The 19,383-nt window shown below is 43.3% G+C and overlaps 1 protein-coding gene across 9 annotated transcripts in view; it reads right to left on the bottom strand.

Annotated features, from left to right (window-relative positions):
* The window catches only part of LOC138060916 (E3 ubiquitin-protein ligase MARCHF3), a 78,180-nt gene that overhangs the window by 17,066 nt on the left and 41,731 nt on the right, over window positions 1-19,383 (bottom strand). For 7 of the 9 annotated variants that reach the window (XM_068925772.1, XM_068925769.1, XM_068925771.1 and 4 more), the window contains exons 2-3: window positions 4,283-4,535; window positions 2,858-3,065 (exon numbers count right to left, since the gene is read on the bottom strand). In XM_068925772.1, the coding sequence (XP_068781873.1) occupies window positions 2,858-3,065; window positions 4,283-4,479 (405 nt within the window). In that variant the 5' untranslated portion in view covers window positions 4,480-4,535. Of the gene's footprint in view, window positions 1-2,857; window positions 3,066-4,282; window positions 4,536-10,752; window positions 10,805-13,222; window positions 13,241-19,383 lie in introns of those variants that run through there. The other 2 variants (XM_068925767.1, XM_068925766.1) reach the window with 2 other exon arrangements.

The following is a 19,383-nucleotide window of genomic DNA, read 5'->3' as shown; positions in this document are numbered from 1 at the left end:
TTTAAATAGACAGAAGCATCAGGTTTTTTTTTTTTTTTTCATGATGGAAAATCTCTAGGAGAAAAGGAATATAATGACTGATGGCTTAAGGCATTTTTATAGTATTTATCACTGACCAACAGATGGGATATCTTCTCTACATGAAATATGGCCTGCTGAGGAACTATGGGATAAAGCTGCTATAGGCTGTGCTCTACAAATGACTTTATGAGTATAATAGTCCCTCTTGACTTCCTAAAATGCATAGGTAAACTCATCATTCACCTCCACTGAAAGGATGCTTTACCATCTCCGTTATCTAGTTCAGAGGAACTAATTATCTTGCTAAATGAAAAGAACTTTGGTATGGCCTCACGTTTTGAGCTGTGCCAGCACGTAGTGGGGAGCGATGGCGGCAGAGAATTGGTTTTACTTCCCCGACTTCCTCCCCGCAGCTGTCAACATGGGATGGAGTCAAAAGCAGGCACTCGCTCTGGTTTGGCACTAGTGCAAGTGTTACAGCAGGTTTTTGTGACAGCTGGTCCTACCGTTATCTCTGGCCTGATGCACCTCTCTCCCTTCCCTGGCTTGGCAGGCAGTACAGGGAGATGGACAGCACAGTGCTTTTAGGGCACGAAGTGACAGAATCTGGTCCTGTATTTGCTTTAGTTATGCTTTGGGAACTTTCAGATTTGCTGTGATTATTTTCATGGGGAGGTCTTTGGATTTAATAGCATAATGTGTTTAAAAAAAAAGTACAACTTTAAGTACAAACTTAAATTACACTAATAGAAATGAACCTTTCTGCTTAGACTTGTGCTTTTGCTTACAATTCGTGTTAGTTACTCTTTGTTTCTGCTTCTCAACTTTAAAAGTACAGCTCAAATTCCCTTCTAAATGAAAAACATTCTCCTTGCATAAGATCACAAAGAACTTAAAGAACAACTGATTTTTTTTTTTTAATTATGACCTTTCCTGCAACTGCACATAGTTGTTGATCACGGTATTTTAAAAACAAAAAAAACCCAACTGTGGCTATGGTAGCTGAGAAGCAAGAAAAGACTAGGTAGTAAAGAGTAAAAACAACAATGTGTACTGTGTTTCAAAATGTTCTTGCACCTGGTTCTCATTTGTTCTCAGCTGAGAAACCAAGACAGTTTTTTTTTTTTTGTCAAAAAGAAAGCTCATTTCATCAAGGAATGATCAAACGGCTGGACTCCCCCAGCTTGGGCAGGGGTAGCTCTCGCTTTCAACTTCTTCAATCATCATTAGCTCTGAAAAGTGTCACATTCCATTTGTGCAAAGAAAACTTAATGAGTGGCCGCTGTAAGGGAATAGCCTGAAGAGGCTGGACTCTAAAAATCAAGCTGTTTACTTTGCACTGTCTCAACATTGCTTGTCTTTCTCCTTAGAAGGCAAAGCGAGTGGTAGTGTCCTTGCACCAAAACCCCACCTACATGCAAAGAAATGGCTTGATGCAGGCTCAGAGTAGGTAGCTAAAAGAAAATGTTACCTTTTACAGGAGGCTGGCAGTCACTGGCAGCCTGAGAACGTTCACCACCAGCATTTCTCCAAGTGAGATCAGCTTCCCAGGAGGGGTTGGAGTCACGCTGGGAGCGCCAACAAGCAACTAGCAGTCGGGGCAGAGCTGGCCCAGGCTTTCCTTGGTTAGGATTTGACAAGGCTACAGATCTTGCACTAAATACAGTATTATGCATCTCTGTCTTGCTGATTCCAAAGAAGAATAAAGATATCCTTAGGTTAGACACAAATGTGTGTCCTACTAAATCCAGCAAAAATCACTTTTGGTAGTCTTCAATAAGGACTTCTCACCCACTCTCCACACAAACCTCTTGCCCACTTTCTAGCAGTCATTTTCATCCTGTATCCTCTTGTGTCTGAGTAAGAGGAAAACAAGATTTCCTCCTCACCCTCATTCTTAATACTGTCTCCTTCAACCAGTTCTGCTACAGTTTACAGTGACAATTAAGATATATAGTAATATATGTTGTATTGAACCCAAGCTTAGCACTTAAGTATTTGTGTCACCAACTGATACAATAAGACGCTTCTCATTATTTTTATAAAATGTCACTATTTGCTATTCACTTGATTCTAAAAGAAACTACACATTTTATTTTTTTCCTCAAATGAAAGTAAAGGAAAGAAAACCTCACTAACAGAGAAAAGATAATGATCTTGGCTTTTTTTTTTTTCCCCCTGAGGATAAAAAAATCTGGAAAGTGTCATGCAGCCACTAAAACATCTAAAGCTGGCAATAACTGAATTTAAATTGATAAGGGAGAAACAATTGTCCAATTCACTGTCTAGTCTGGTGCACAGGCAAGAGGAGGCCAAAAGGTCATTCAAGAATTGCTAAAAACGCCAGACGCTGAGCAAGAACAATTCCTTCTTGTAGGCTGGATGCAGAAGCTAGGTTTCTAGGGCTTCTTGGTTTTCCCTCTCTCTCAAAAGAAAGGAAGAAGATAATTCCTGACCTATATTAAATATTCTGAATACCGATGTTTGTCTAGCATTCCACAGATGAACTATTAATTTGTTATGACGCATCTCTCTACCACCTTCTGTCAGGTTGCGTGGTATACTCACTGCACATTGTTCCCAAAACTTTCGCTTATGTTTACAGTGGAGTGAAAACATCAATTCCATTCTTCTCACTTGTATTGATTTGCTTCAAAATAAAAGCTTTGTTATTCTTCCCCTTTCCTTGAGCTCCTGCCCTCATCTCCCAAAGCCCAAAACTTGCAGCTTTCTTCTGCTTCAGTGAAGCTGCAAAGCCTTTGTGATTCCCCGTATGAAAACGGACATTATTTGCTCATTAAAGCTAAGCTTTTGAGGACATGCCCCATTTACTGACCTCCACCAAGGGCCTGGGTTTGCGCTCTACTGCAAACCTGAAGTGGCAGAGTTCACAGTAGCTGGTGTTCGAAGAGGACAGCCAGTGCTCCAGGCAGCTGCGGTGAATCGTCCCCAGGGTCCCCGTACATTCGCATGGAGAAAGCAGGTCCTCCTGGCTGCTGCCCTCGTGGCAGATCCTGCACATCGGCCTGTCGTTGAAGGGGCTGCTGCAAGAGGAAAGAGAAGTTGCCAGTCAGCGTACGGGCTTAGGATCTGGAGCTTATCGCTCCTTCGCTCTTTGTATCTGCTTTGACTCTGCCTGTGGTGCCTCAGTGGATCTCATTCAAGTGCAGCTGCAGCGAAGTGGAAGGAAACTGTCCGGTTCTCTACAACCCGTCTGCTTTCAAAGCAGTCTGAGAACACGGAAATGGTATAAAGTTGTGCTGTGATGCTCTGCGTGCACGTGTGACCTAGCACATCCTGCCTGGACATGGATAAAATGCATGGCTTTAAAAAAACAATTACAAGTAATGGAGGGAAAAGCTCTTTCAGGTTGTCACATCACACATGCAGAAGCAGTTAATAACTTCACTGTTCACAAGAGTGCAGTAGACCAAGTTTTCTTTGCTGTTTTGCTAAAATCCTGGGCTTCTTCAAGATCAGGGCAGATACGTTTTTCTAGGTTTGCACTGGTGAAATGGAACCAGATTTTGACCAAAATATCCAGTCTGAATATTGCTAAACCCTCAAGAATTGTCTATCTTGCTTTTATTAAAAACAACCCAAAGCAGCCTGGTGTTTCAAAGACTATAGTTCTGGTGTTTGTTTCACCCTGTGATCCCTCCTCGTACGCGAACAGGAGGAAGAGCTGCTCTCCGTCACTTGGGCGATGGCACAGGCAGTAGAGCTTGGCCGAGCGCCTCTGCTAGGAATGGACTTTGCCTGCCCAGGGAGGTGGCCTGGGAATGGGAGTTGGAATAAAACGTGCCACGGTGCAAATATGAGCACCAGCACGAGAGAGAAAGGGAGGCAGGGAAACGCGGCACTATGATGTACTCAGCGGGCACCAGTGCCTTTGGGATGAAACGTGTGCGAAGCATGGCTGGGGTGAGAGCTCACCAGTAGGGAGCGGGTTGCCCAGGCAGGACTCCTGAAGTTTCCTCCTCCCAACCAGGATAAATCATTGCAGCTGACTCACCTGACCAGGTTAATCCCTGCATAGCTTGCTTTACCTTATTCCTTAATTTAAGTGTAATCATGAGAACTTAATTGTATACCAACCGCGATCATTACGAAGTTAGAATGAGACTTTAATTACCATCTCACAGCAGTGCATCTTAAGCAAAAAGCTGTGCATCTTGCCTTTGATCACCTGTGCGATTTCAAAGCGTAATCTAACCCGGTGCCATCCTCGTGCCCAGCCCGGCCCCGCGTGTGGCGGTACCTGTGCGTGGCCAGTGTCCGCACCACGGTGGAGAGCAGCTGCCCGTCCTTGGCCGACACTTGCATGACATAGTGTGGGCGCCCACCGGCTGGGCCGGGACCGGGACCACCGCCGCCGGTGCTCTTCCCCGTGGGGGCTGCCGAGCCCGGGCCGTCGGGCAGGACCTCGGGCAGGTGACTGCAACGGCTCGTCGTCATGGCAACGCACAGCAATTTCGCCGCTAATGGCTCCCACGCGGGTGCAGGGTCCCCATCTAGGGAGCGAGAGAAGGTGGGTTATGAGCGTGGGCTGCTGCGCCGCGACTTAGCAGCGAGGGGGGCTGGTGAACGCCGCTTGGCACAAATTTTCGGGAGGAGAAAAAAAAAAAACAGTGGCGGTAATAACAAAGGAGCAGGCACGTCTTGGTGTGCAACTCTGTCGTACTGCTCAGTACGAGGCAGGAAAAGAAGAAGCCAGGCCCCAAGTTCTCCAAAACCGTCTCAAAAGGGAAAGGAGGCTTACGATGATGTGTGTATCGCTGGAAAATAGCAGCCTCTACAGCGTACGCATCTCGGAAACGGCAAGGGGAGGGCTCTGCTGTGTTTTCTCTCGGTGGCCTCCTAAAGTCATGAGTGATGAATGGGAAGACCAACACCTTCTGCCTCCTTTCGCCCGCGTGCTGCAGGGGAGTATATGGTCTTTATCTGGCGCGCGTTTAAACTTGAAGCCTGCCTCTGTCCGCGAACATACAGAGTTACGTAGCGAAAGAGAAAGCAGCCGAAATCCCTCCGTGAAAACGTTCCGTTCCCGCTGCGCGCCTTACGTCGCCCACCCGCGGCAGGGCACGGGCCCGGCACGTGACCCTGCGCCGCGCATCTGCGTGACACAACCCTCCTCAAGAACAGCCCGCGCGCAGTAATAATTTATGCCGCGAGGTGAGAGAGAAATCGGAGCTTGCCTATGGCTCCCTTATTCGCTTTGCTTTTTCCCCCATCGCTTAAGGCAACTATATTTTATACGACGTCTTGGATTGCGGTAGCTGCAAAGCACGGATTATGCTGGTAACAAAGAGCCTGTGAACATAAGTTGCTGATACCTTTGCGTGATGCTGCTCGCTCGGTGTGTTTCTAAGTTGGACGGGGCTGCGTGATTTAGTAGGCACAACGCAGGGCTACGCGCCTGCAGACCTGCTCTCCAGGTCTGTCACCAAAAACACATCGGGCGGGCTGATTGATCCCTCTGTAGAAGGGGGAGGAGGTTTGCTAGCACACCTTGAGATGCTTGGGCGTAAAGCTACCTGTAAGTGCTGCAGCTTATTTTTAAGATATTGACATCTTGAAACCAGACTCGTTTCTGTCTGCCTTGCATTTAATCCTCAGAAAGACTGTTCTGCCTCAGACACCGCTCTTATTTGCGTAGCACTACTGCAATAGGAAACAAACCCTGTGTTTAAAAATTAATCGTTAACCCATTCTTTACACGGAGACGTTTCTCCAGGGCTTTTGGACGAAATCATGTAATTCGATCTCGCTGGGTTTGAGCAAATGGCAGCACGTCCTTTCTGAAGGCACCCGCACGGGTGGCTGTCTGTGGCAATAAGACTCTAGTAGGTGCAGATGTGATGGGGAGGCTGGACCACTTGTCCACTGCAAGCTTTCTCATGGGGGCTTATATTCTTAGAAAGGCGTCTGAAATAGGGAAACGCTTGGGAACGTGTTCTTTTTATGGGATTGCCTCAGCTACTTCTCAGACAGTGCATACCCCAGAGAGCAAACGGGAGGCTGCTGAACCAGCTTACAGTGGATATAATGTTCAGAGAACAGGGAAGGAAGGAGATCAGACCCTGGCCCTCGTCTACAATGAAAATGAAGCAAATGGCTGATTTCAAAACCATTAACACATAAAAGATGTAGACTTTGTAAAAGAGTAATAGCCACGGACTCTCCAAGGAGAGCACACAGGGACGTGAATATCAGCAGCACTTTAGTTTTAAAATCCATGCTGAGACTGTTCGACAAGAATATTCAGCTGCTGAGTAGCTGCTTCATTAAACTTAAAAAGCCTAGGCAGTACTGTGCTTACAGACCCATGATACAGAATTATATATTTCCCTTCTGGTTGCTTCACTGACCTCATTAAGTACAACAGCGGGTTTATCGTGGCGTATAAAGTGACCAGCCGAGCCTTTACAGACACATCCATCAGCCACTTGATGAGTTCAAGAGCATGTGCTGAAACGCTGGATGATGCAAATAAGCACAGAACTTGAAAGCCCACAGACCTCTTATCATGTAGCTATATCCCAGCAATGATGTTAATTCAAAGTCCTGGGTATGGTGCTGCACTGATATCCCAGCTCAGCGTAGCAAGTATACATCACTCTTTTCTGTCCAACTTCTTCGTGAGAAAGTTGGAAGTTATAACCGCATTTTTTCCCGATTTCAGAAGAATCATTTTCACACAAAATCAGCGTATGCCCTTGCAAGTAATACAGCTACGGAATTACATGATGTGTGATTTAATACCAAACCTTGTGGTAAATAATGAAGAGGAATTGTCCTGAGAAGCACACAGCTCCTAAGCAAATCTGAAGTCAAGCTGACTATTAGGAATTGTAAATCTTTATGGCCACAAAATCCCAAAGGCAGTATTCACCTATACGTATGCACTGCATTCTGTCTGAATGTTTTTCACCCCAAAGAGGTGGAAATCTGTCACAAATCTCTTAATAGAAGAGCAAGAACGAAGAACAAGCAGGAGGCTGTGTTCAAATGGTATTTAGGGAGAGCTGCAAAACCAAATGGGATAAACCAGAATATCAAGGGTTATTTCAGATGGCAGGAAATTCAGAGAGGGGTGCCTGAATTTGGCATGATGGATGTGTGTTCAAAGAAATGTAGTAATTAGCTTTTTTTTTTCTTTTCTCTGCTGCTACGCCCACTCACCTTGCACAGCTCTTGTCTATCCAAAGTCTTAAAATAGACTACCTTACTACTGCAATATTTAACCCAGATCTTTTCCCTATTCTAGTCTTTCTGCTTTGCCATTGGTACCAGCCTCTGTCTCCCTCTTCTCACTTTCAGGATATGAAATCTTCTGATGGGAGGTGGCTACTGTATTTGAGAGTCACCCTCCAGTTTCAGCATGATGTTTTTCAACCATCACTGATAAGTGTATAGTGTGCTTGGTATATGCAACTGGCATATTTCTTCTCTTCACCTTTTTGTGCAATTTACCTTTGTTAGCTGTATGATAATCCTGTTTTCAGGGCTGTTTTATGACCACAAACTGAAAAATTCTTGGATAAGAAGAATTCTTTTTCAGTGTATTATACTTCACAGGTATCAGAGTAAAACAGGAGCTATCGTACATATTTTGTTTGTACTATAAGTGTGAAATTTCAAAAGAAAAAAAAAAAAGCCTTCAAATTAGTTGTCACATTCTTGGAGCCATTCTGTGTCTTCAGAAATTTCACATTTCTGGCCTGAACGACATCAGCACAGGTTTTTCTTACGGAAGGAGAAAATGGAACAGCATTCACTGATTAAATTCTCCTAGTTATGACTTACTCCATGCACTTCACTCCCTGGCTTATGGGCTAAATACCCCTCAGAGAGCACCGCAAGTCTCACATATGTTCTTGAGCATTACTTTTGCATTTAGTGCTCTGGTTTACCTGACAGATGTGAAAAGCACAAGTTTTGTAATAACGTGTGTACTCCCATGGTTAATTTGCACAGTTAAGAGATGCAGATGATCGCAGTAGCTTGCACTTATGTATGTGATTTCCTCCAAAGAACTGCAGGAACTATGCGTACAGTTAATAAATTAAACCTCATCGTTGTCACTGTGAAGCAAGAAACTACAGAAGGGAACTGAGGTGTAATGTACCTAAGTAAATTGTCCAAGGTCACACTGGGGCTACAATAGAAAACTCAAGTGCAAGCTGTATCCTTCTGCCCCGAGTAATTTACAGGATGCTATTCCAGCAAATGTTACCAATAGCTTTTGCTCTCTTTTTTTCTCCTGATCTGCTAGCTACCACCCCCAGTGTTTAAAATAAAAGGTCAACATCATCTTATTATCTTGCTCCTGTCTGCTCTCCTTTTTTATATATAGTTCCAAAATCCAAACTGCTTTGGCAGATAACAAAAGAAATCTGGAAGTCTCTTTCTTCTTGACATTATATCAATGAATGCAAATATTTTGGAAGAGTGGCTCTTAGCCCCACAAACAGATGCTACCAAACGCTTGCAATCTTCATTTCGTAGACAAACTACTTCTGGACCTAGTCAGCTCCTGATTATTGCTAACAATACTCACCCACTGAGCTCAGCAACCATTTCTTTATGTGCTATCAAGTATTTATTTTTCCTTCTGAGAGATTTATAACTTCTATATCAAGAGAAACCGTAAGACCCTGCGAATGCCAGTGAGCAAGGCACGGTTATTCCTACTGAATTAGACTCAAACTTAAGGAGATGTCAAAAACTAGCATTGCTAGCCTGGAAAGGAATTTCAGGGAGAACTCATCTGCATTTACAATAAGCACCTACAACTGCAATCCTTGTTACATTTTTGCCCATTGTGCATGAACTGACCTCATTTCTAAAAATCCATAAAGCATTATCATGCTGATGAATTTAATTACCATAGTGGATTTTTTTTTCTTTAACCAGAGGAGATTTCTTCTGAGGTTTTGTTGAAACCCTAAGTGGTTTTGATTCGCGTGAGACAAACAGATCTTACACGTCAAGCAGTGCGATGCAAAAGTTACACAAATATTGACACAGAGCTCTTGTGTGAATTGCCTGCTTGTCCTTCTTTTTCAGCACCTTTATTAAAAATAGCACATAATGCATCTGTCATAGTCATACAGTTTCAAACTTGGCAATCAATTCACCTTTCTTATTCCATACTCCCATGAGTCGCCCTATTAGTTTCAAGAAATGCAACTCAAGCTTGCATCAGTCAGCTTCAAGACTTGAAAGCATGCACAAAAACCACTACGCTGTTTTATGGGGAAAGTTCTCCTAGAAGTATGGCAGCAACTATTAGAAAATAGTCTTTGAAAATTTATTTTTGCTTCCTGATCGTGTATTTTCACACGCCAGAAGGATTATTTCCTTCTCCACTCTATCTGTAGCCAAGTGTTCAATATAAAATTACAACCTGGTATGGAGTAGTAACGGTAAACTAGTTGTGCTAAGGCTAAGAGTGGAACCACGTCACATACTGACTTTGTGTGACTTGACAGGATACATAGCCTACAGAGCTCCATGACAGTCCCTTATTTTGCGTGACAGATCGTGAAGGTACAAACCAATCCATTTTGCACAGATGACTCGGTAAAAATTTGGCACTCAAAGAACAGTGATTTGTGTTCATGGTCTTTTACCATTATAAAAATCACAGATTTGTATTTCAGGACAGTTTAATAGATTTGGAGCACAGATAAAATTCTATATCAGGGACTAAGCGCATTTCATCACGTCAGTGTAAAGCTGAAAGCCTAATTTAGATGTGGCTAGACAGTGGGCTAGGTCTTTAAAGACTCAGTACTTTTTGTGTCTAGTTTACTGCCTTCCCAGGGGATGGCTAGTTGTGGTCAACGACCACAGCAGGAAAATATGATGCCTTTTTCTGGAAGGCTAAAGGAGTTAATCACATCTCTGGGTGACTGACAAGGCAGTTAACCACATCTTGTTACACATGGTGATAGGGACAGCCATAGTTTCATGTGTCCAGTTGGAAAGTGTCCTCCTGCAATCTGGAAGAAAGGTCCAGTTCTGGGGGAAGGGCCTTCTGCTTTTGTTTCTTCTAACAATCCTAGTCAATTGCTTAGATTGATTACTTAATTCTAGTTAATTTCTTAGAATGCAAATTATTGTATTCTAATGCAAATTACTAGAGCTGATAGTTCTCTGATATAGTTATCGCATGCCATGTGAAACACGTTTTCTTCACTAGCTTTTAAACTTATCAACTAAGTTCTACGTTTTACTTTGTTTTTGGTAATGGAGAATAACAATTCATCTTTCCCTCGTGTAGTTTTAGACAATATTATTGTGTCATCTAGCTTCTTAAGACAGAGTCCCAGCTTTTTCAGTTTCTTACTGTAGAAAACGTCCCTCTTTGAGTTATGCTGATTTTGCATGATCCTTAGAGAGATAAACCAGTACTGCACAAAAGATCTCTGCTTTAATGAAACAACCGCTTTAGCTATCGTGTGACAGAAGTTAGCACAGGCTGGCAACCTCCATGAGGAGCTAAATACCCAGATGGTTATGCCAGTTGTGACTAAGCTACATGCCAGTACGGCTATGCCAGTATGGTCCAGGGACTCAAACAGGCTTTGTAGTGATGGGATGACTTGCTCTATGGCCCCAGACATATTGGTTTGTCCCTCAGATTCACCTTCCCATTGAGAGCACAAAAGAAGAACCAGAATTCCCAACTGCAGTGTACTGTGAAACTTCCTCATGTTTTACCTGTTAAGAAATGATCCTGGAGCACTGTGAAGGTGGCATGGTCACAGAGGTTCTGAAACAGCATGAGGAAAGTAATTTGTAATTCTGGAGATCTGTAACTTCTCAAGTTTGTAACTTCGACATTCTTCCTAAGGAGTTTTCTGTATGCCGTTTCCAAGGCGCTCATAGCTGGAATTGCTGTTTTAAGCATGCCTGGCCTCTTCCCTCCAAGCTGCGCTATAGAGAGCTGCATGGATCCCCTGCTGATCCCAAACCCACTGAGGATTACTCTGGGAAGAAACTAACGGAGTAACGGGCAGTTACAGCTATCGCCCTAGGTGTGCTGAGCTGATGTGGGGGACAGAACCATACTTCTTTCAGCACATCCCTTAGAAATCAGCCAGCAGCAGTTGGCAAGGAAGGCTCAGGAGCCTCGTGCCAACAGGATGCCTGTCGGGCATGCAAGGCCTCGGCTCCCCACCTGCCTCCGCCTGCCCTTTTTGGCCTGCATTTGGCCTTGCCTTGTCTCTTCTGCGCTCGTCCCCCCTCGATCCCAGCTCATCGCCCACTCGTGCTATTTCCTTCTCGACTCTGATCCGATCTTGTTGCATGACCTTATTCCTGTGCGTACCAGGGTTGTTCTTTTAAGTAACTAAGCCTATAAAAGCAACTAAGACCAGCATTTATAATGGGAAATGCTCTCCTACAGCCTCAGTAGACATAAGTGTCAGTACAATTGGTATGCTCAGCTCTGCAGAAGTACAGAAACTTTCCCCAGAAACATCTGGAGGAGTGAGGCTCACATAAGTGTCTTCAGACCTTCAGAGTTAAAAATGAGCTTCTGCATCTTGAGAAGATGAAAAAACTCCTACGTTTGATAGTCACGTGTTGACTAGTGTAGAGGAGGCTATATAGCACACTGTCTAAACTGTTAACTGTAGAGGTGCAAAACACTAGAATTAAGATATCACTGAGAAAGGCAGAGGGGAACCAACACCGGGGCACAGTGTTTCTGTAACACTGTGACACACACCAACAGGATATTCAAGAAAATTTATGTTAAAAATTCATACAACCTATTAAATAGCATTCAGTTTTTAACCAAAAAAATATAACGCCAAGGAACTATGAAAGACAATTGAGAATGCTGCAAGAGAAAAATGCAATACTTGTTTACCAGTTGAAGAGAGCAGTAAACTTTAGGCTCCTTGCAAGATTTCACTGTAAAGCATGTCAACATAGAGTAAGCGGCGCAATACCGAACTTCATTGATATTGGGCAATTTCAGGTTGGCTGTTTCAACCCACGCTTTACTAATTCTTCATGCTCAGCTGGTCTGACTGTAGAGGCCTCTTAAAAACTACCATGCAGTAGGCTGCATTTAAAGTGTAATTTTATAAACATGTACATCAAAGAGCTGAGTGCTAGTCTGAGGCAGCAGCACAAAGCAATTTAGCATGAATAGTCCTTAACGGTCTTTCCCTCCATTTAAAAAAAATCACTGCCCACCCATAAATCAATGATTTCTTTTTCATATGTCCTGAACCTTGAACCCCTTTTCATGAGGGGAACGAACCACCTTTCTTGGCACTGTGGACCTTAATAAATTGCTTTACATGTTTATATAGCTGCTAATTTAAGTAAGTCTTTTGCTAAGATTTTTTTTTTGTTGTCAAAAATGGAAGATTTCACCAGAGGAAAAGGGGATCTCAGAAAATTTGCCAGCTGAAGCATTTCAAAAAACATGATAATGTATGCTGTAAATACTTAATTTGGTGACATTTTAGTCTCGCATTAATAATAAAAAAGAATAGATGCAAATATAGTTCACAACTGATGTATAAATAGTAATGATGCCCTCTTAAAAGTATAAAGACATAACTTTTCTGTTCTAACATTAGTCTTTTCTAGTGGAAACGTCTTGCCTAATACGAATAGGAATGCAAGACATGTCTGTCTCATTTTTCCTAGAAGATGTTTTGGATTACTGGACAAACAGGAGGAAGTTGTGATTCAGCATAACTGCTGGGTGCCCCGAGCACGTTTCCCAGCCCCGCTACGCGCTGCCTGAGCTGGACCAGCTGCTTCCAGGCTCTCTGGGGCAGCACAGGTTGATGGCAAGACAACTTGTGTTTCTACAACTGCCCTTCGCCTGAATGGGCGTTCTGGTGCCAGCAGAAGCTGGTAGCACCGAGGCATGAGTAAAACACCATGTGCCTAGTAGCGTTCTTACTAAGCGTAATCCAGGAAAATAAGCTAGCGTTTCAGGATGTGCTGCCAATTTTGCATTTGTAAATTCCTGGCAAGAGCCTGACATTGCAAGCCAGCCTCCCAAAGGAGCCACTTAACTTGCACTTTCCTGGGGCGGGCTCCAGATGCAGGAGCAAGCTCTGCTGAGGTCCAGCTCTCTGTTTGCTGCCAGGTCCCCTGTAACGCTGTCCCAGTTACCCCGATCCGCGTGCCCACGTGTTGGGTGTTCAAGTCAAGTCACCATTTGCTCACGTGGCTCCTTTGGGCTATGATCTTCCAGAGCGCTCAGCCCCCTGGTGCGGGAGCAGTATCACTTGGTCCGTGCTTTCCACCTGATTGATTAGGGAAGGAGGACAGGAGTGTGAATGGTAAAGATTACTCTGGACGGGGGTTGTAAAGAATTGCTGTTCTAAAATAAGCATCCTCAGCGAGGAAGGATGTCATTGTTTAGCTGGCAGTCTCGAATGGAGGAGTCGGAATGATTAAATAGTTCCCAGTTTCTCTCCCCAACCTCCTTTATGTTGCTTGCCACTAGAAAAAATCTTCTTACTAGACTTCCTTAACTGGCAAAGCTAAGCATATTTGGAACGGGAGGCCGAGGCTTGCCTGCCCCTATTGCTGGGTGACTGCGCTCAGGCGGTATCCCTGCAGATGGAGGAAAGGGCTTGCCCTTACGCTTCCCAAGTTCCCTTTTTTCACTGCCGCATCCTTTTTGTATCCCCCCTCCCTTCTCTCCAAACCCCTGCCCAGAAACTTCTGCTTATTCTGGCCCTGCAAAACGCCTCGTTTAGGAGGATGAGGCAGAGCGTGCCCTGAGCTGGCTCCTTCCTCTTCTGGCAGCCCTACAGGTTGCCGTATCTGCCCCGGCGGCGGCGGCCGAGCAGGGCTGACCCATGGAGCGGTGCCCAGCGGCCACAGCCACAACTGCATTAGCTACTGCTCTGATAGACACTGTCAGCAACTTTTATTAAAAGACTAACTTTAAGACTGCAAAATGATGGTATGTCCAGAAGTGCCATAAGCGCTGGAGTAGTGCTCCTTTAATTTCTTTTGATTAGGTTCGTACGGACTGGAAAGTTTTCCTTCCCACAGGAACAATATAGCTTAATGAATAAATATAAGTTTGACTAAAAATAAATCTCAGGGGAGGCCTCCCGCCACCGGCTGGGGGGCCGCCATTGCGCAGAATCACTATTTCCAAGTGATTTGTTTAGATATTGTGTCATTCCAGGCTGAAGTTTAAACAGCAAGTGTTTTCAACCTTAGCACCGAAATTCAGTGACAGAATCAATAACTAGTTATGTGCTGAAAGCTCACAAGTTTAGAGGCCTGGAAGCTCGTTTTTCCACTAAAAAATAAGTACTAGTCTCTCCTTCATTTTCCTAAATTAGGTCACTTTATACAGATGCAAAAGTGGATTTTGTAACCAAATGCCAGACACAGACGTTTACCTCTTGGCCTAAAACCTGTAAGAAGCAGCTTGCAGCATGAGATTTCCTTCCTCTTCAACAAGGGCCAAAAGACAAGGCTTTCTATGTCACTGCTGTAAGGCCAAAGGACAAGGCTTTCCAAGTCACTCCTGCAAAGTAAGGACTGACCTCTGAAAAATCAGGGGGCGAGTACTTCGTTCTAAAGAGAGCAATCTTTTTTTGCGCAATACATATATTACGGATATTGCATTTCCTTTAAGACAGGAACTGCAGAAGTTTCAATAATCCCTTTTCTCTGCAAGCAGCTATAGGATTTCATCAGAAAAATCTATCTTTTGCAACTCCCAATAACAGCAGTTTTAATAGGATAAGTCAGGGTTCACGCAAGGCTATGACCCCATGCCAGGAGGCAGGTAGAAAAATAGGATTACAGGAAAGCAGAAAGGGTTCTCCCAATCACCCTCTCTAACAGCAGCGTAATAGCAAAATACACCTCCTCTGGACTCTGCTTCAACTCTCTTCTATTTGCATCCTTCAGTTTTGGTGCTGATCTTGTCATAAAAAGCATAATGCAGCCACGTGGGGTGCTCTGTCTGTGCAGCACATCTCCCTGCGCTCTCTGGGACCGACCTCCCATTAACTTCCATGTTTTCAGGCTAAACGGAAAGACGACACCTGCGCTCTCTGGCACAGCTCGCGACCCAAAGAAACGCATAGAAATTAGGCTTATTACACCCTGTTGATTTATAGCTAGCTATTTTTCAGCCTTGCAGCAAGACGGTGTGAGGACCAATGTCTCTTGGTTAAACAGAAAGTCGTAAAGAGAACAAGTCAAGTCAGATCTGATCCAAATGTTGAACTCGGTGGAAAAGTTACTGTTGACTTCCCTGAGCTTTACATTGGACTCTTAGTTACTGCTCATCAACTGCAGGACGGTCAAAGGGAGAATGGTCAAAGTTAAATTTTCATGTACAGCCAAGGCCATGTTTTCCCCAGGGAATGTTCAAAATTAGTTCTCACCGTTTCCACTGCAAGGCTGAAAGAAGGGTTGCCCACATCGTGTGAATTACAGCCCTCTCCCACATACTAAATCCCTAACTGTGCTTCATTTTCTATTCACGCAGGTAAACGTAACTGAATTCAACTGATTCTTCCGGACTAGGTAAGGTCATGCTAAAAACGACTTGCTCCCACCGCAGTGTTGTAAATATTGCTTCACTTCATGCACTGGGCACAGAAATGAATTCCTGCTTGTGCAAAGCTGGGGGAAATGGAATTCTCTGAAAAACTGGAGTGATCCAAAAACCTGTGGTTTTACACAGTTCAGTGGCTCACAGCGGTCCAACCAGCATAAATCTTGAACAAGATATGACTGAACAACCTCTCTATACAACTGCTTGCAAGGCAGAGGAAACAGGCAACACTGATTCGCAATGGAGACAAGTTTTTGAAAAACTGTGGGGCAAACAGAGCCGGAGATGAAAAGGAAAATGTTTTTGATTAATAAAAGCGGGATACTTGGAGAAATATGGCTACAGATTTTCTACAGATAGTTTTGAAATAACAAAACAAAGATTATTTTTATCTTACCCTGAATACCTCTGTTTTAATGCACTGTAATTTAACCTGAAATCTTCCAGGTATTTTTATATTCATTCCTCTGCTTCTTTCCTAGTCTTCATCTGCATAAATATTTAATATCAACATTTACTTCCTGCACTGAGCACCTCTCTCCTTCCTATCCTATGCACCCCAACCATCTTACCCTGTTCAGGCTTTCAGTCATGCTCTGTGTAAGGTATCTGCACTAGTAAAACAAATCATCACCTAGGAATCTGTATTGAAGTTTATGTGCATTATATACGATGGAAACTTAAGTGGAAGGAAGGGACAACTTCCACCTCTTCTGCCCCATCGATTGTGTTTGTCAGTATTACGACACGTCTGCAAACTCCTTGGGATAGACTCAAGTCTGCTAATGTTTTATTCAGGGTTGAGTCAGCTGCTGACACTTTGTAAATACATGAAACTTAGCTTGTATGGGCTGCTTTGCAAAGCGTGCTCCAAACAAACATATTTATATGTAAAATATATGCTTTCTCTTATTCTCAGGCTGTGTGATCACTTTATGTGTTTCTGAAGGTGCCATCTAACAAGCCCTTCTCTTTCACGAAAGAGAATTTAGTTTGTATTATTTTATCTTGCAGTGTTTTAGTTGGCAGTGGCTGAGCTTCTGATGTTTACTGCCAAGGGAATTAGTCTTCCAAAAATATTATTAAGAAAAAGAAAGTCTTTAAAGAAAAATGACTTAAAAATTCAGCTCTTTTCCTTTTCCCTTTCCTCTCTTACCCTCCAGACAAAAGCAGCTAAAAATACTCCCACTGCATTTTCTTCCACACAGGAAGATGCTCTAATATGAGAACAAAAAGAGTTTATTTTTCTCAGCAAGAGCAAAATGCAGACTCATTGGTCTTCGAGAATGTTTACATAAAGATTTTCCTCTGAACTTGAATTCTGGGGTCTTTCGCCAAACTATGGGACTTGCACTCTAGAAACCACTCCAGATGCTAAGAGTAAATAGGACTACTGCAAGTGAATTTTAAAAAGTGATCATTCCCTAGACTAACTAGTATTGCACGTGTAGATGCGTTTTGCTGTGTAACACTATATGGTGAGGTGACTGTTCCTGTGAGAACAGGTGAGAGTCACTGTTCCTCTTCCTGCAACAAGCACACCGAGAATGCTTTTAGTCATTGTCAAATAAACTTGACTGGTCAAATAAATCAGACATGACATTCAGACCTGGGGATGAAAAATAATTGCTGCAAACAAAGCAGATAAAATCCAATTTTTACTCAATAATTTTCAAGCAAATTACTGAAATGCTGCACTAGGGCATGAAAACCACAAGACAGAATTTAATTGAAACTGCATAGATAAAATTAAACTGGACAACTTTATTTTCCTTACCCAAAGCCAAGAGAAATACCAGAACGCAAAAATAATAAGAATTAGAAGCAAACTAGACGTTAGTCTTAATATCATGAGAAATAAAAGCAGTAGAAATGTGGAGCACGTGCTGCTCTCGGTTGAGATTTTAATCTCTCAGTGTTATTTTGACTTCTGCACTGAAATCGGTCCTCAGGTGCAGATTTTACTGTGTGCCTACGATGCCTTGTGTGCCTGCCTTGGTACAGGACTGTGATAGTGAAACTGCTTGATGGAGGCATCTCAGGTTGTGTCAGTCCCGCTTGAACTTCTCGGCAGTCTAGTATACTACTGTCTAAGCTTTACCACGGCTATCTATTTTTTTAGGGGACGAGATTAAGACTTCCACAGCTTAGTTTCCTCATTTATACTGCTGCACAACTCTCTCCACCGGTGAAATTGCTGGCTAGCCACCTGTAGTCAGATTCTGGCTCCATATCACCTCATAAGATAGATAACATCAACTGTGGTCTTCACCTAACGTCCACTGCTGCAGTGGCGGCTGTGGTCTCACTAGTCTAGAAAACTACATCCAGCAGTGGCGAGTACCGGACCCTTGCGAAAAACATCATATTCACTTGAGTCAGGAACAATTTTAAAGAACAAAATAAGAAAAGTTTAGTTGCCCGTTCTGAATGGCCTTGAAACAACTCTTTCAGGTCCTTTTACGTGAGACTTCACGCTCATATTTCACAGGAATACACCCTGATTTACAATCATGAAACATTTGCTTATGTCCCTTTGGTCCGAGTAAGTTTATGAAAACCACACATTACTGTATCCACAGGGGCAACATTCACCAACTCACAGCAAATATCCAGGCACATTTATCGGGCATTTCTTCATCTCTCTCAGTAATGAAAGTATACTGAATATAAATTCTTTTAAAGTATATTTATCATTTAAGCAATAACTTTTCCCTTCTCTAAGATGAAGTACTCCTGTCAAGCCTAATATGTGCGGGGACAGAGAAGAGTATTAGAGAGAAGTGGGCCATTACCTCACCAACGCGCTCTAGTCTGTGTGGGTACGATGAAGGGACTCTGGCCAAATTGCTTAAAAGGGCCAAGTCCCATTAGGTCTGGGGATGCGATCTTTATACAATTCCTTCAGCTATCCTTTTAAATGAATATCTTATTATAGATTCACTTATATCTCATCAAAATGTGCGTGCATGCACCATTTTGCATATCATACAGCATCACTAATGGCACGGAGAGCAGCCAAGAGCATGGAAATCCTACGACTTGGCAGAGCGTGTTGGCTCTGTTGCAGGCCAACCTACGTGAAGAAAAGATAATCTGCTGCCAAAGGGCAAAATCACTAAGGAGTTCAAAGTTTAGGCCCAGGGGCTGCAAAATTCTGGAGTTTCTGGCGATGCTGTGAAGAGCGAGGAACCAGAGCTAAGATTCACCCCTCACAACATTATCCATTCTTAGAAAACAAGTAATTAAATTTTCATCTGCGTGGTTCCCAAGCAGGACAAGCCTGCCCTCCTTTTGCTGCTTGCCGCTGAGGTAGGTAAGGAGGAATACTTTGCCCCAGGTTTTGGATCTAGGACATCCATAAGCTGGTTTATGGTTGTACATAAACTGGTTTGTGGATTATGTTTCTTCTTCCACAAAGAAGGCTTGTGTGGATCTATGTCCCTTCTACTTCTCCTAGGACTCTGCCCAGTCCCACCCACATTAAGACCATGGAAATTTCTAAAGAGAGAAGAGACTGCTGCGTTGCCAGTGCCTAGTTACATTTCCCATCTCATCTGGGCATTGTTCTTAGTCATACTTGTTCTTAAATTTGTTCAATTTTCCATCAAAAGCATCCCTGGTGTTTTTGTTAGGAAGCTTACATCCTCCAACAACTCTCCTTCCTTCCTACCTCCTAGTTTATCTCTTTCCACAGCTGTGGATGCAGAATGAATTGCTGATATCACACCATTCTATAAAATCCATCTTAATGATCTGGCATACTTGTTGACATTAGT

The sequence above is a fragment of the Struthio camelus genome, chromosome W, assembly GCF_040807025.1.
Source record: "Struthio camelus isolate bStrCam1 chromosome W, bStrCam1.hap1, whole genome shotgun sequence".
NCBI lineage: Eukaryota > Metazoa > Chordata > Aves > Struthioniformes > Struthionidae > Struthio > Struthio camelus.
The sequence above is the reverse complement of the archived record's forward strand: the minus strand, read 5'-3'. Positions and strand labels throughout refer to the sequence as shown.